The 16,192-nt window shown below is 41.1% G+C and overlaps 1 protein-coding gene across 1 annotated transcript in view; it reads left to right on the top strand.

Moving 5' to 3' along the window:
* LOC130848450 (uncharacterized) overlaps positions 1-16,192 on the top strand; it is a 478,274-nt gene that overhangs the window by 165,471 nt on the left and 296,611 nt on the right. Inside the window, exon 3 of the mRNA XM_057726930.1 lies at positions 11,783-11,871. Coding sequence (XP_057582913.1) covers positions 11,783-11,871 — 89 coding nt within the window. The remainder of the gene's footprint in view (positions 1-11,782; positions 11,872-16,192) is intronic.

Raw genomic sequence — 16,192 nt, 5'->3', positions numbered from 1 at the left:
AGTCCTGTAATTAACAGATACAGCAGACTCCCTATTTGGAGCTGTGGAGCAGAGGATAGAAGTTGAATTCAGAGCAGGAAGGCTGATTTACATCTGCTGTCTCTCTGTATCTGCTTTTCTTGATAGTTTTTGCCATCAATTCAGCTATATTTGTGTTTGATAAAGCGACTCATTACTTTAAATGCTTCAAACAGTCAAAACTTTAGTTTTGACCTTTTTTGGGGGGAAATCTCCCGTAAATAAACAGGACTCCAAGACCCAAATGAATAATAGTGCTCAATTGTAAAATTTAATGCAGTGAAACTAACAGTTACAGCAACGCTGCTATCCAACTCAAGTAAATCAATAGCTTCCTAGTTATATCTGTACTTGAGAATCATTGTGGCAGTAGCAAATTTACTGCTGCAAACTTGAACTGTGAAGAATTAATACCAGTGACATAGTATCCTATTAATGCGGCTGTGGTCGCCCAGCTGGAGTAGGGAAGGATGTGCTGGTGCACTTTTTATGGCTGATGCAAATTAGGAGATAGTTGGGGGAATAAAGTTCTCTTCTTGATCTATGGCAGGAGATAGCTAGTCTGCAAGAGTTCATTTCAGACTGTAATTAGTTTATTCATTAAGGTTGGGGAATTCAATGACACAGCTGCATGAGGTTCCATGGAAAGCTACCTGAACATATGGCAGAAGGATAATGCAAATTTAGTTCCTGAAAGAAAAAGGCAGAATGGTACAACTTTGTGCTTTTATTTCACATCCTGCAGTGATTTCCTGAAGGCGGGTGGTAAGTTGATTACACTCCAAACCTTCTAATATACACAGATTTTCGATTGGGGGGGGTTATTTTCCTTGAATGTTACATGTAACACATATAAATGTATATAACACATCGCAGTACACATCCGTAGACATCTAGATACATACACAAAAGACTGAATGCTGTTCTTTGGTTTCTAGCAAGAAAGACTAACGTATATCTATTTATAATGTTTGTCTCCCCTTTTGTTTTTATTGTTAATTATTAATCTAACAAGGTTTTAACTCTGATTAAAGGTGCAAATACAGGGGTAAAATAAAACTGTTGATTATATCTGACTTCTCTAAGATTTATGAGTTTTCATACATGTAAAATTCAACCTTGCTTGTGAAATGTAAGCACTTGGGTAGCAGAGATTCTCTTAAATCTGGTTTTTTGTTTTGTTTTGTTTTTTGTTTTTTGGGTTTTTTTGTACTGTAAAGACTTATCTGACTTCAGATGTAGCCATAGTTATGTAAGATTTAAAATCCATATAGTACTTGACTTACAAAAACCAAGGCCTGTAATTCAAGTAGGTTATAGAAAGAATTAAATCTGCATTGTCAGGAAGGAAGCCCAGTAGGTTGAAAAAATTGATTGGAGCAAAGCAAAACTCATTTTGAACCATTACACCAAACCATTTTTGTGTCTCTCTTTATATTCTTCATGTGTCACTTGTAAAAAATTCTCAATGAAAATGTTATTGAAGTCAAAGCATTAAACGAGGGAAGAAAACAGGTGTGGAACTGTGACAGATCCTGCATGCTTTTGTTCTTGGCAATTGATTTACTCTATTTTAGTGCCAAAAGCTATTTATTGACTACATCATGTGCTCATATGGTTTCTTCCTCTTGTAACTCTCAACCCAAATTGATGGCTAGCACAGATGAAACAAGATTCTTCTGCCAAAACTAAGATTTAAATTAGGAAGGAATTCACAATGTACAATAAAATGTACTCATGATTGTTCCTTGGGTGTCTGATTGTAAGGAAGCTTTGCATCCTATTTTGTGGTTTTCTTTGCTGTATAAATTTTGTTAAAGTGTGTGTATGTGTGTGTGTATATGTGTTTTTTTCATAATAATTCAAAGCCTTTCAGTTTCAGGAATGTAAATTTACTTCCGTGCAGTAAAGTAAATAAATAAAATTCTGTGCAGTCACAACCAATTTTTGTGGTTGTGGCTCTGAGCGATGAGAGGCAGTTGGAGGAGGCAGAGAGCTGTAGGTAAATGGGCAAGAAGTGGCAACCACAGCTCTAAGTGGTAGGTTAGGGAGATGGCAGGGAATCAGAGTGAGGATGGGATCTGAAACAAATATGCGTGTCAGAGCAAACCTTGCAGCAAATTCAACCAAGTAATGGGTTGAATTAAGTGAACCTATTGAGAATCAAGTGATGATAAAAATCAAGGAGTCAGGCCAGTAGCCTAATCCAGGATCTAGTCTGATGGTGGTCAATGAGAGCTGAAATGAAATGAATCGGGAGTCAGATGGTACAGATTCTAGATTCTCCTGGAATCAGGAGACCCTCCTAGATAAGGCAGCTTTCTACCTCATTCTCCAAAACTTTCATATCTTTAGATAAAAGAATCCATATGACAGGGAGAAATCTACTCAAATGTATATGGGAAGAAGCAAGTGGAAACACTCCCTAATCAATGGATTAGGGAGTCCAGGGCTTGACCCCAGTTGCATTTATAGTCCCTGGTGTTAACCACATGAAGATATTACTGTAGAGAATAACGAGACATTTCTCTGACAGTGGACCATTCTGCAATTTTTATTTTTTGTCTTTTTAATTTCTTCATTGAGGTATAGTTGATTTACAATGTTGTGTTAGTTTCAGGTGTACAGCAAGGTGATTCAGGTGTGTGTGTGTGTGTGTTTTTCAGATTCTTTTCCCACATAGGTTATTACAGAATATTGAGTAGAGTTCCCTGTGCTATAGAGTAGGTCCTTGTTGGTTATCTACTTTGTACATTGTAGTGTGTATGTGTTACTCCCAAATTCCTAATTTAACGCTCCCCTCCACATTGCCTTTTGGTAACCATAAGAGAATAGCAAGACATTTCTTTGACAGTCAATGGACAGTTCTGCAATTTTTAAAAAAAATTTTTCCTCTGGGAGTGAGGGGAGAAGCAGCAGAGTTCTGCGTCTCCAGGGATCACATTAATTTAGTTGTGTTGTGTTGTATGTTTTGTGTCTCGACTGTCCTTCACAGTGGGGGATGGTGAAAAGCTGTTCCTTCCCAGAAAATGTGTCTGCTAAGGAGTATCTATTGACTGATTCCTAATTACTCAGTCCTCTACTGATGTTTCGTGTATGAAGAAGAAATAAAAGTTACCACCCCTGCCTTTGGGAATTTTATAGCCCTTTTGAGGAGGCAAGATACAATCGTGCATTCATTTTTACATGCATTTAGTCACTATGCTAGATGCCATGTCTGTAACAATAAATGTGGTAGCTACATCCTTGTCTTCAGGGAGATTATAGTCAAATGAATTACTTAAGTGATGCAAAACTTCTACTTGCCAGCTCCAAATGCCCTACCTTTTTGCTTCAGTCACTTCTTATTTTGCAAATGTGGAATAGAATAAAATTAAATAAGGTTTTGTAGTGTTAAAGCTTTGTTAATTTTACAAGATGGTTTCAGCACATTTACTAGTGTCTGGTGAAGAATTGTGATAATTAAAATTCAGCTATACTAATTAAAACAAGTGAACAAAGTCTTTAATGTTCTTTCCCTCACAATTTTTAATTTCCGTTTTGCTTACTCCTGACTTTGCAGAATTCTGTAATACTCACTGGGGTTTTTACTGTCATTAGGGAAATTTGTGAAGTTATACAGCTCAGGAAACCTGTAGAAGTTGTATACAGTAACAGTAATATTTGAATAAATGTAGGTCCCTTTGGGTCAACTTCTTAAAATCAATGAATTTAAACTGATAGGTATTCTGAAAGTCAAACTTCCATGAGAAATTCTGACCAATGTTTATTATTTTAATATGCTAAGGTTAAAACTGAGTCCCCACATGCTTTCCCAAGTCTGCTCAGGAATTAAAAGCTATTTTTGTGATGCGAAATCAACTAAGTAAAACTACATAGAAAATAGACAGAAGGAAATTATACAGAATGCTAATATGGGTTCTCTCTGGGTGCCGGGATCATGGGGGTTTTGTTTATTTGTTTACATTTTTTCTATATTTCTGAATTTCAAAGTTAGCATATGGGAGATTTAGAAAACTACAATAATAGCAAGTGCTAAATACTTTTAGTGGTTGAGATTTCTGCCATAGATGGGACTTTTCTTTCAAAGGCAGGTCTCAACCTTCTTTCCAGCAATCCATTCATATTTACGATAGAGGCATCCTTTGGCTTATTTTGTTTTATGAATTGGTGTTTCATTAATTTCCTTCATTAGAAAGAAATTTGCCAAGAACATTTATTTCTTCAGAACACTAACTCATCAGGTCCTTTCTGAATTAGTTTGATAATTTGATATTGCCATTGGATAATGGAGAGCTCAGTTTCATGTTTTTAACTTAGTCCACCCTTGAAAATGTAGTGCTGCCTTGTGATTTAATATAACATCAATAATAATACTACAAATACTACTACTACTACTACTACTACTACTACTACTACTACTACTACTACTAAAATAGTGCTTTTACAAAGTGCTGAATCATATAAATGGAGGAGTTTTGAGGGAACTCAGATTTCCACCTGTCAATATAATTCCCAACCCCACTCCCCACTCCAAGAATAGGAGGAACTTGGTAAGCGGTTCCAAATGAAATGAGAGAAAGAGTTCAGCCCTGGCTTCATAAATATGGGATGAAGTTTTAGGCCAAAGGGTTGTGTATCCAATAAGGATATGGGCTTTTGAATATAAGAGCTGGTTTCAGCTTCTAACTTTCACTAGGTAGCTGTGTGACCTTTGACAAATTATTTAACCTCTCTGAGCTTCCTAATCTGTGAAATGTGAAGGTAATTTCTACCTTTCAAGGTTGCTTTGCGAAGGTAATATGCACAAAACATTTGCCATTGTGCTTGGCACATGTGGCTATTGTTGGAATAGGAGAAAGATGCCTGTGGGTGGAAAAGTCTGCATGTAAATTAATATTCCTGACTACCTAATTTAGGAAAATCAACCTTTCTCAAGAATAATTGTCAACTCTGACAGGAAGTTATGAACTTTTGTGATAGAGGATGTTTTACAAAACAGTATTGGGATTTCAAGTCTTGTTAATGACACCGAGTGGTCCTCCAAGCGTGGAATCAGTACCGTTGCCCACACAACAATTAACTTCACCCCTCATTAGTAATGTGCCTACAGACATCATTTCCTTTGCTCTATCTTATCTCACTGGGATGCCATCCAAGAGAACACTTAAATAAAAATCCAGTTGTCATGTCTTGCTGTTAGCTGAACAAGTGTAGGGTAAACACCACTAAGGTTAAATGTATTGCACTAACCTCCATTGAATGAGTGACAAGAAGGCTAAGAAGAACTCCCTCTAAGCTGAGGAACAGCTAGTTTTGAATGGCAAAAGGGAACCTTCTAAACTTAGACCTGGGTTTATTTAGGGGTGTTCAGCATTCTTACCTGAAATCACAAGAGGAAACCTGAGGTTGTTCCTTCCTCTGGGGTCTGTTTATTACCTATAATTATTCTCCCTGTTCAAGATTACAATTGAGGATCATTTATATTTTTTTCTTCCTCCTTTTCCTTTTTCATTCTCATCAAGAATTATTTACTGAGCATCTATTACAGTCAAAATACTAAGCTAAATTTTGAGAGCGCCAAAAGCATAACAGAATTGCTGCTCTCCATACCTGTTCGGGCAGTTTAGTTACATAGAGGACAGAATAGCCATAGCAGAAAGTAGTTTTTGATGATAAATGCCAGCTGAGTTTCTATATAAAATATTCTGAGTTAGCAGTTTAGTAAAAGTAGAGACTGAGCCTGTATTTCTCTCCAACTCTAATAAGTGAAAACTACTTATCTTCAATTTGCCCAAGTCACAGCTGGCGCTGCTGCCTTGATCTGCCTTTTTTTACAGGCATTAGAATTCTAAGGTGTCATCTGGAATTTGAGAGCCATGCTCCGTTTGCACTAATGAGTGACTCTTGGTTAAATCTTCATGGGTTGGCTGAACCTCTCCCTGTAGGTATTGGTTCACATTTCATTTTGGTGGGCATCACACCAGCCTGCATTGAAACTGTTTGCATCATTTAACCTGTAAGGGTGTCCAACAAATCTATGATTTATGGTTTGGAAAGTATCCAGCTTAGTCCAGGTTGTTACCGAAAGTTTCCTGGTTTATTAGTTACAGTTTCACGATCAGGTCAAATATGATTGTAAATTTCCAGGCCCTCCTTGTTTCCTGTAGGACTTGGGTCAAAATACTTTATATATGGGCTAATATGCTTTTTTTTTTTTTAATTTTTTTTGGGGGGTACACCAAGTTCAATCATCTGCTTTTATACACATATCCCCGTATTCCCTCCCTTCCTTGACTCCCCCCCCCTCGAGTCCCCCCCACCCTCCCCGCCCCAGTCCTCTAAGGCATCTTCCATTCTCGAGTTGGACTCCCTTTGTTAAACAACAACTTCCCACTGACTATCTATTTTACAGTTGGTAGTGTATATATGTCTGTGCTACTCTCTCGCTTCGTCTCAGCTTCCCCTTCACCCCCCGCCCCCTCCCATACCTCGAGTTCTCCAGTCCATTCTCTGTATCTGCATCCTTGTTCTTGTCACTGAGTTCATCAGTACCATTTTTAGATTCCGTATATGTGAGTTAGCATACAATATTTGTCCTTCTCTTTCTGACTTACTTCACTCTGTATGACAGATTGTAGTTCTGTCCACCTCATTACATATAGCTCCATCTCATCCCTTTTTATAGCTGAGTAATATTCCATTGTGTATATATGCCACATCTTCTTTATCCATTCATTTGTTGCTGGGCATTTAGGTTGCTTCCATGTCCTGGCTATTGTAAATAGTGCTGCAATAAACATTATGGTACACGTTTCTTTTGGGATTATGGTTTTCTTTGGGTATATGCCCAGGAGTGGGATTACTGGATCATATGGTAGTTCTATTTGTAGTTTTTTAAGGAACCTCCAAACTGTTTTCCATAGTGGCTGTACCAACTTACATTCCCACCAACAGTGCAGGAGAGTTCCCTTTTCTCCACACCCTCTCCAACATTTGTTGTTTCCAGATTTTGTGATGATGGCCATTCTGATCGGTGTGAGGTGATACCTCATTGTGGCTTTGACTTGCATTTCTCTGATGATGAGTGATGTTGAGCATCTTTTCATGTGTTTGTTGGCCATCTGCTAATATGCTTTTAAAATGACTGTTGTAACCATAATGGAATCATATAAATTTTCTTTTAAAAGCTAGAGGTTTAAGTTAAACATCCATGACAATTGAGTTGCCAGACTGTATATTTTTGTCATTGCAATGATTTGTAAAATAACCTTCAGATTCACAGGCATGTGGCTGGGCAATTTTTTAAGTTCTTTCATGAAAAGCCCAAGGGACCTCCAGAAAAATCGTATTTCCATTTCCTACATGACTCTGAATGGTGTTTATATTAATTGTATCTACTTTGTAAATTTAATGTCAGGAAACATTGTTGAGCTGTGTCTTTCAAGGTTAATAAGAAGGTGTTTGGTTATGTGATTTAGTCATGAGCCACAGCTTGAAGCCTCAGCCTGCCACCACTAATGAATTTTCCTCTAAAGCTATAAGATGTTGAACCTTTGAACTGCTGGGGGTCGAGGGTGGGTCTTTGTGCCTGTGTGTCTGCCCTTTTGTTTGTTGTCCTCACCAGCATTTTCTTAACAAGTCGAGTCCCCGTTGCAGTCTGACTGTTAGATTGGGAGCTATTAATAATTGGCAGTTTGTAGCTGTCGTAATGATGCTGGAGACTTTCCAGATGGCTTTTCCCTTTCTCTCTGGAAGGAGCAAGACTTACGCTTATTCCCTTTGTTGGGGTTTTAATCAAGCAGACATTGGTTATGACCCTTGGCCCACAGTAGGGACACGACTTGGTCGGCTCATCTCTGGTCTGGGGACAGGCCTGTGTCTTGTGTTCGCTAGGGCAGGTTCACATGCTCACCAGAGCTTTGGCTCTCTGATAAAAGGACAAGGCTTTGGGAGGGTAGGACTTGGGTAGGATGGAGGTGGTGGAAGTATTGGGGTGTTGCAAGTATACATTTTAAGGAAAAAAAGAGAAAGAAATGGCCAATTGAGTTTTGAAATGACTAAACTGGTTGTGAAGGGAACAGGAAGTAGGAAGATGAGGGCATTCTCTTTCCTTTGGGCCTGTCTCTGTGCTACTTGTAAGCTAGGTGCTTAACATAAGATTTGGAACAAAATGGGAGTTTCTGCTATTAACTTTAGCAGCAAATAATTTTATCACATCCAACTTTGTTCCCCTTCTTTTTCCGTTACACTTCCCACCCAACCTTAGGAGAAAGAGAAAAAATGGAATTTTCTGTAGAGTTTTATATTAATGTTACCTGAGCAGCATTATGCTTCAGATGGTGGTAGTTGGGAAATAGCTTTTCCTGGCACTGATGAAGGATCCAGTGTCAAGCTTCTTTCTGCCTCACAGTTTTCATGCCTCAGCTACCCTTTGACTAAAATCCTTCTCTGCCTTCACTGAGGTCTCTGCTTAGACAGTCCCTCCTTGCATGCTCACCTGACCTGCTCCCTCGAGAGGAGCTAGAGTCGCCCTCCTGCCCCGCAGTCTCCTCAGACTCCTCACACTGCTTTCTGCTCCGTGGTGCTCATCACTCCCAGGGAACTGCCTCTCCCACCAGAAGGTAAGCTCCCTGAGGGCAGGCACTGTGTCTTACTGCTGTAACGCTTACTGTCTAGTAACTGGTAGAGATTCAAAAATATTTATCAAATTAGCATATTCCTTGCTCACCTTAGGCTCTGTGTGTAGAATCTTAGCCTCTCAAAAAATGCAGCTCTGCTCTGCCTGTTACATTATCATAGATGCCCTATTCCGAGATGTGCAGTTTTTCACATTCTCACATCTCTGAAATCAGGATACATATTAAAAATATAGATTTAATTAGGTGGTGGTTATCACCCATCAAAGCTGCAACTAAATTGATATACTCTTAAATTAAATGTGCGTTAGACTCAAGGACATTGTGTCTAGAGCCCATGTCCCGCAACAAGAGAAGCCACCACCATGAGAAGCCCATGCACTGCAACAAAGAGTAGCCCTGCTCACCACAGCTAGAGAAAGCCTGCGCTCAGCAATGAAGACCCAACGCAGCCAAAAGATAAATTAAAAAAAAAAAAAAAAAGAATCAAGGACATTGTGGTAGACAGAATGCCCCACCAAAGATGTCCATTTTCTAATTACTGGGACTTGTGAATGTCACCTTACATGGCCAAAGGGACTTTGCAAATGTGATTCAGTTAAGGATTTTAAGATGGAGGGATTTTCCTGGTTTTTTCAGTTGGGCCCAATGTAATCGCAAGGGTCTTTACAGGAGGGAGGTAGGAAGGTCAGAGTCAGAGAGGAAGATTTTGGGATGGAAGCAGAAGTTGGAATGATGTGGGACCACAGGCTAAGGAAGGCAGCCTCTAGGCGCTAGAAAAAGCAAGGAAATGGATTCTCCCCTAGAGCCTCCAGAAGGATCATAGCTCTGCCAACCATTTTAAACTTTTGCTTCCAGAACTGTAAAATAATAAATTTTGTATTGTTTTAAGCCACTAAACTTGTGTTGATTGGCTACAGCCATAGGAAACTAATACAGATATGTTATTATAGGCAATAACATGTATTGCATTCTGGAAATTTAAACTTTTTATTTAATCTCTCCAACAAGGAGGGATGAGAGTTGGTGGATACATGTCCGGCGTCCATACCCTGCAGTGGGTATGTTCATGCAGCCTCCCAGAGGAGACTGAGCCCTCATTGTCCACGGCACTTATTAGTGACCCTCTTATTGACTTGCCTTGCTACCTTGTCTTCAAGCTTCCTGGATTACTTCCCAAATAAGCCTTTTGCACCCTAATCCTCCCCTCAGGTTCTGCTTTTGGATGAGCTCAAACTGGGATGTCACCCTAAGTTCAAGAGCCTTGGCCCCGAACATCTGGACCCTGTCTTCCCCTCTTTCTTCGTCCCTCCTGCCCTCTCTCTTGCCCCACCAACATCTCACCATACCAGCCATTATTCAGAATCGAATCTGTTCCACATTCCTGCCTCCCATAAGTTGTCTGCACTTTTTCCTCCTGCCTGAATGCTCCTGAGTTGTGTTCATCCTTTAGGTTCCCAATCAAATGTCACTTCCTCGTGGAGGTTTCCCTGGCCCTCCAGACTGTGAATGTTTTTCCTGACCCTCCTGCACTTTTCTTTCATGGTACTTAGAAATGAAATGAGTTAATTATTTTATGGGAGGACACGTATCTGTTTCCGTGTGGGCCTTGCATAGGACTCAAACACACTAGTATCACATGATGTGGGTGTCAGGTAAGATTGATGGGAACAGGCAGAAGGGACAGCATGTTGCATATGCCCCCGTCTTCTCAGCGGCTAGCTGAGATGTGTACTGGGCTCGGCATAGCTGGACAAATCATGGGAAGTGCTCCAGGACAAGGACCCTGCTGTGTACCACTGTACATATTTATAAGGTAACTGAGAGGAGACGGGACAACTAGTGAACACGTGATAGTGGAAGCTTCCTGAACAGAGAGATGGCCTTATTGTACCAGAGCTTAGCTGGAAGTATCATTCTAATTTTTTTTTCTATCTTTTTTTTTTGTTGTTGTTGAAGTACAGTTCATTTACAAACTTGTGATAGTTTCAGATGTACAGCAAAGTGATTCATATATATATGAATACATATATGAATGAATGAAAAACATTCATTATATATATATGTGTATATATATATGTAAAATCTATTCTTTTTCAAATTCTTTTCCCTTATAGGTTATTACAAAATATTGAGTATAGTTCCCTGTGCTATACAGTAAGTCCTTGTTGGTTATCTATTTTATATATAGTAGTGTATATTAATCTCACACTCCTGATTTTATCTTAATTAAAAAAATTTTTAAATTAACTAGTTAATTTATTTATTGGCTGTGCTGGGTCTTCATTGCTGCACACAGGCTTTCTCTAGTTGTGGTGAGTGGGGGCTACTCTCTGTTTCGGTGCACGGGCTTCTCATTGCAGCGGCTTCTCTTGTGGAGCACGAGCTCTAGGCATGTGGGCTTCAGTAATTGTGGTGCTGGGCTCAGTAGTTGTGGCTCTCAGGCTCTAGAGTGCAGGCTCAGTAGTTGTGGCGAGGGCTTAGTTGCTCCGAGGCATGTGGGATCTTATTGGACCAGAGATCAAACCTGTGTCCCTTGCACTGACAGGTGGATTCTTCACCACCACCAGGGAAGTCCTATCTTAATTTGTAAGTGGAATGCACCATTAGTTGAAAAAAAAAGTTGAGTTCACACTTCCAATATATGTATATTTATTTATGTTTATACATGTGTCACTGTCAAGCTAAATGTCAAGTAGTAGAGAAGCTGAATTTCTTTATTGAGGTAAGCATAAACAAAATAAAAATAAAATACACAAAAATAGAAATGAAATTTTAAAAATAGAAAATTGTAACATTTCCTTGCATGCCCTAATAGATCGTTTTACGTGTGTCCTGAACGCGCACACCACAAAGTGGAGATTATCCCCTGGGAGCTGGTTAACATACAGACTCTGATTCAGTAGGCCTGGCTGGGGCCTGGGATTCTGCATTTCTAACCAGCTCCCAGGTGATGCCAATGGAATTGTTTTGTGAACCACACTTTGAGTAGCCAGGCTCTAAAGCAACTTGCTGTCCAAAATATTTATAAACCACTGAGATTTAGATGCTCAGATTAAAGAGTGGTATGGCATCTTCTGTTATTTTGGAATGGTTTCCTCAGTCTCATGCTTTGTTATTTCCAGGTGGAATCAGGGGAACGTGCGTGACCTTCACTGCATTGTTGAATGATAGCCCATCAGAAAAACCAAAACGTGAAAGACAACTGGACAAGGTAAAAGTTTGTTGACTCTCCATTTCTCTTGGCCTTTAAGATCTAATTATCTATTCTTAATCCTCTGAAGGGATTGCAGAAACACCGTGAGCCCCACGAGCGGGCTCTATGCCTGGTGCTTTCCATGTGTTGTTTCATTTCAGATCTGGCTCTAATGGCAGAAACCAGTCTGAATACAAAGAGACCGGGTCTGTGTGTGTGTGTGTGTGTGTGTGTGTGTGTGTGTGTGTGTGTGAGAGAGAGAGAGAGAGAGAGAGAGAGAGAGAGAGAGAAGAGGGGAGAGCTCGAGCTTTCTCTTCTGACCCTCTGTCTGATCTGTCGTGAGGGATGGACCAAACCATTCAAACTCCCTGTGCTCAGGGCTGTGGTGAGGATTTCCCAGTTAGTGGCAGAATCTGAGTGATTTGTAGGCATTTGTGTGCTGATTGCCTTGCCCTCTAGGCGTGAGCTTTGTTGTATCAGGAGGGCAAGAGGGTTCCAAGTAGATTTAATATTCCTTGTATGAGCTTCAACCATCTGCCCGCCAGCTCTCAGTGTGAACATAATATATGTTTCCAGAATCAAACACAAAGAGTCTGGGGTTTTTTTTTCTTTCTTTTTCCTTTTTTCAAAGGCTTTCCGTTTGGATAATTTGTCTTTTCCTTGTCTTTTGGGGTAGATCACTAGGGTCACCCTCTCTACAATTATATTTGCTTTCATTTTGTTTTCTGATTCCTCTGGCATATTTAAACAACTGGGTTTTCCTTTCCTGATTTCCATGTACCCCATACAGAACTGTATCCTTGAAATTGGTGTATATCTATGAAATCTTGTGGGGCACCTATGGGTGGTTGAGATTGAACTGCAGGCATTCCCAGTGGGTACAAGATTAGACCCTGGACATCTGAACATTCTTCCCAGGCCAAATCTAAATGCTGTTCTCCTGAGTGATAAAACTTTACCTTTCTCCCTTCTTTCAATGGAAATCTTGTGACTGTTGATGGGTCTGTCCTAGTAGCTATAGTTCATCGTAGGACTAAACTTATTTGGGTGTTGAGTGTCTTTGCCCTGGAACCCTTGTGTCATTTAAGGTAATAGACATATGGGGATCTTAAGCTCTGAAAGAAATGAAAATAAGTTAAGCCAATCCAACAGAGTTCTTAACTTAAAATCTTACTTAAGTTAGAGGAATTTAGCAGGAGATTTGGGAAGCTCTACATGGAAGCTGGGTGGCAACACAAGTAGAACTCTCCTAGCATTACTCAGCAAGCAGGTGTTAGGCAGGGAGTGACCAGTGGAAAGTGAACTTGGAATAGTCTCTTGTAAAGGCCTCAGGCACAGGGGTCAGAATTCTTCAGTTCTGCTCATTTTTATTTAGTCAGCAAAATTTGCATTGTTTTGCATTAGACAGTGTGTATTTAAAAACTGCTTCCTCTTTAAGTGCATTTCACATTCAATTCTTCCTATGAGGGGAGGCCAAAAGAGCCCCATCCCTTGCTGCTCTTCTACTCTAATGATGATGGGGTGCAGAGGCAGAATGTGGGCTCTGGAGGACTGCTTGTGTGCCTGGCCAGCCTCTGTCTCTTTCTTTCTTTTTTTTTTTTAAACATTTTTATTTATTTATTTTTATTGGCTGTATTGGGCCTTTGTTGCTGCACACAGGCTTCCTGTAGTTGCCACGAGCCGGGGCTACTCTTCGCTGAGGTGCACAGGCTTCTCATTGCAGTGGCTTCTCTTGTTGTGGACACGGGCTCTAGGCGTGTGGGCTTCAGTAGTTGTGGCACCCAGGCTGAGTAGTTGTGGCTCGTGGTTTCTAGAGCTCAGGCTTAGTAGTTGTGGCGTACGGGCTTAGTTGCTCCAAGGTATGTGGGATCTTCCCAGACCAGGGCCAATCCACCCTGCATTGGCAGGTGGATTTTTTTTTTTTAAATTTTTAATTTTATTTATTTATTATTTTTTGGGGGGTACACCAAGTTCAGTCGTCTGTTTTTATACACATATCCCCGTATTCCCTCTCTTCCTTGACTCCCCCTCCTCGAGTCCCCCACACCCTCCCCGCCCCAGTCCTCTAAGGCATCTTCCATCCTCGAGTTGGACTCCCTTTGTTATACAACAACTTCCCACTGGCTATCTATTTTACAGTTGGCAATATATATATGTCTGTGCTACTCTCTCGCTTTTCTCAGCTTCCCCTTCACCCCCCGCCCCCCCAAACCTCGAGTTCTCCAGTCCATTCTCTACATCTGCGTCCTTGTTCTTGTCACTGAATTCATCAGTACCATTTTTAGATTCCGTATATGTGAGTTAGCATACAATATTTGTCTTTCTCTTTCTGACTTACTTCACTCTGTATGACAGACTCTAGGTCTATGGCAGGTGGATTCTTAACGACTGCACCACCAGGGAAGTCCCAGGCTCTGTCTCTTTCTAGCTACACGAACCAGGGAAGTCCCAAGCTCCATCTCTTTATAGCTATGTGACCTTGGGAAGGAAATAAACATCTTTGTACTGTATTTTCCTCCACTGTAAAGTAGGGGTTATGATAGTGTCACTCAAAGGAATTGATGAAATGATCAAATGTAATAATGCATAATAATATACGTAAAGTGCTTAGCACAGTGCCTCCCACACAGCACCATGTTGGCTATTGTTACTGTCATTACCATAGGGATGAAGGATGGAGAAAATTGGAAGTGTGGATTCCCCATCATGACTTGCGCTGTTTGGCTGTGGAAGGTGTTCTTAGACACACCTCTGCCTGTGGAGAATTGAGAGGTCAGGGCTGACAGGGAAGGAACAAAGGAAATAGAAATAGTATTTTTTTAAAGCTTTCTTGCTTTGGTTTAAGTATGTGGTTCATGGAGGTGTATGGTTGGATGGGAACCATCCTTTCCTTCCTTTCAGGCTGGTGCAGGATTAGCCTTGCCCTCTCTTCCTTTCAACCTCCAGGTGTTTAGATTTGGTCTGAATTTGAGTCATTTTTGTTTTGGTTGTGAGACTGATGGAGCCCTAGGGGTGACGTTGTCCAGAACTCTTTAATCTCACTGAATTTCTAATGCAGAGCAGATCTGGGCCTCTGTGGATGGTTAGAACTGAACCAGCCTTTAGGGGGATGGTGTGCTTTAGACCAGAGCCAAGAGCCTGTCCCTTCACTGTCCCAGCTGTCTTTCATGTGAACTTTTAAAGGACATCGGCCATACCAATTAGGATGGACCAGTCAAAGGAGGGATTGAAGCAATGAAATGCAAACAAAAATGGTGTTTGCCTCAAGCCCCTTCTGCTCACCCTCCCCCAGTCTTTTGCATCTTTAGCTCTCTGGCTCCCATGGGATCTCTTCTCATGTGCTCACCTCTATCCCTGCAGCAGCTCTGCTTTTTAGTGCTGGCTCCCTCTCTCTGCTCCATCGTGTGTGGCCTCTGTGGCCACCATTGCTCGCGAGGTGGTGCCACGGCCCTGGCCTTGACGTTGCTTTGCTTCGTCTCAGCTACACTCCTGCCTGCTGCTGCCCATTGGTGCACTTGGCTCCAGGGATGTCATAGTGATTCCCCGCTTCCTTCCCAAGTGCACTTTGGCTCTCCACCCATGCGCCGTGGTTCCTCAGGCCGTGGCATAGCCTTGATGCCACTGTGGGTTTTGTTATCAGGCAGCATCAGTCCCCTCATTGTCATTACTACTAACCGAGGCGCTCCCACCATCACCGTGATGAACCAGGCCCTTTCCCACACGCATAATGACACTTATATTAAGCCCCAAACTGGGGGAGGTGTAACTTATTCTCTTAGTCTCTTATCACACCTGTAATATTGCAACTTTCCCATTTATTGATTCAGTGTCTCCAGACTGCACCTCTCTTCTGAGTCAAAATACAAGTTCCCTCCACGGTTGGGTTGGAAGATGATTGGTATCACACTGACTGAGTTTAACACCTTCGATAGCCCAACTTCCTTTTGTGCTGACCATCAGCCAATTGTATTGGCCTAAACCTTGAATCTTTCCCACATTAGAATATGTCTCCTTCCCATCCAGACAGCCAGAGCAGGGCTGGTACGATCAGGTGTATCTCTTTGCTCATTAAAGGGCCTCTGGCCATCAGCTTCAGATATCTTGCAAAGATTCTTCCAGGGAGCTCCATTACAGATTTTCAAATAAATAAACCATGGCAGTTCCCTATACCAGGACTGAAACTCCAAATTCTTGCATCAAAGGAGTAAGCTTGGCTGTGATGTGGGAGTGGTACCAAAAGGACATGATACTGGGTCCTTCTCCACCTCCTCCCTCCCCTTTTTTTCTCTCTCTTTCCCTCCCTCCCTCTCCTTCTCTCTGTCTTTCTCCTCTTGCTCTT

The sequence above is a fragment of the Hippopotamus amphibius genome, chromosome 3 (assembly GCF_030028045.1).
Source record: "Hippopotamus amphibius kiboko isolate mHipAmp2 chromosome 3, mHipAmp2.hap2, whole genome shotgun sequence".
Classification (NCBI taxonomy): Eukaryota; Metazoa; Chordata; class Mammalia; order Artiodactyla; family Hippopotamidae; genus Hippopotamus; species Hippopotamus amphibius.
Note: the sequence above shows the minus strand (reverse complement) of the source record. Positions and strands in the feature narration are given on the sequence as shown.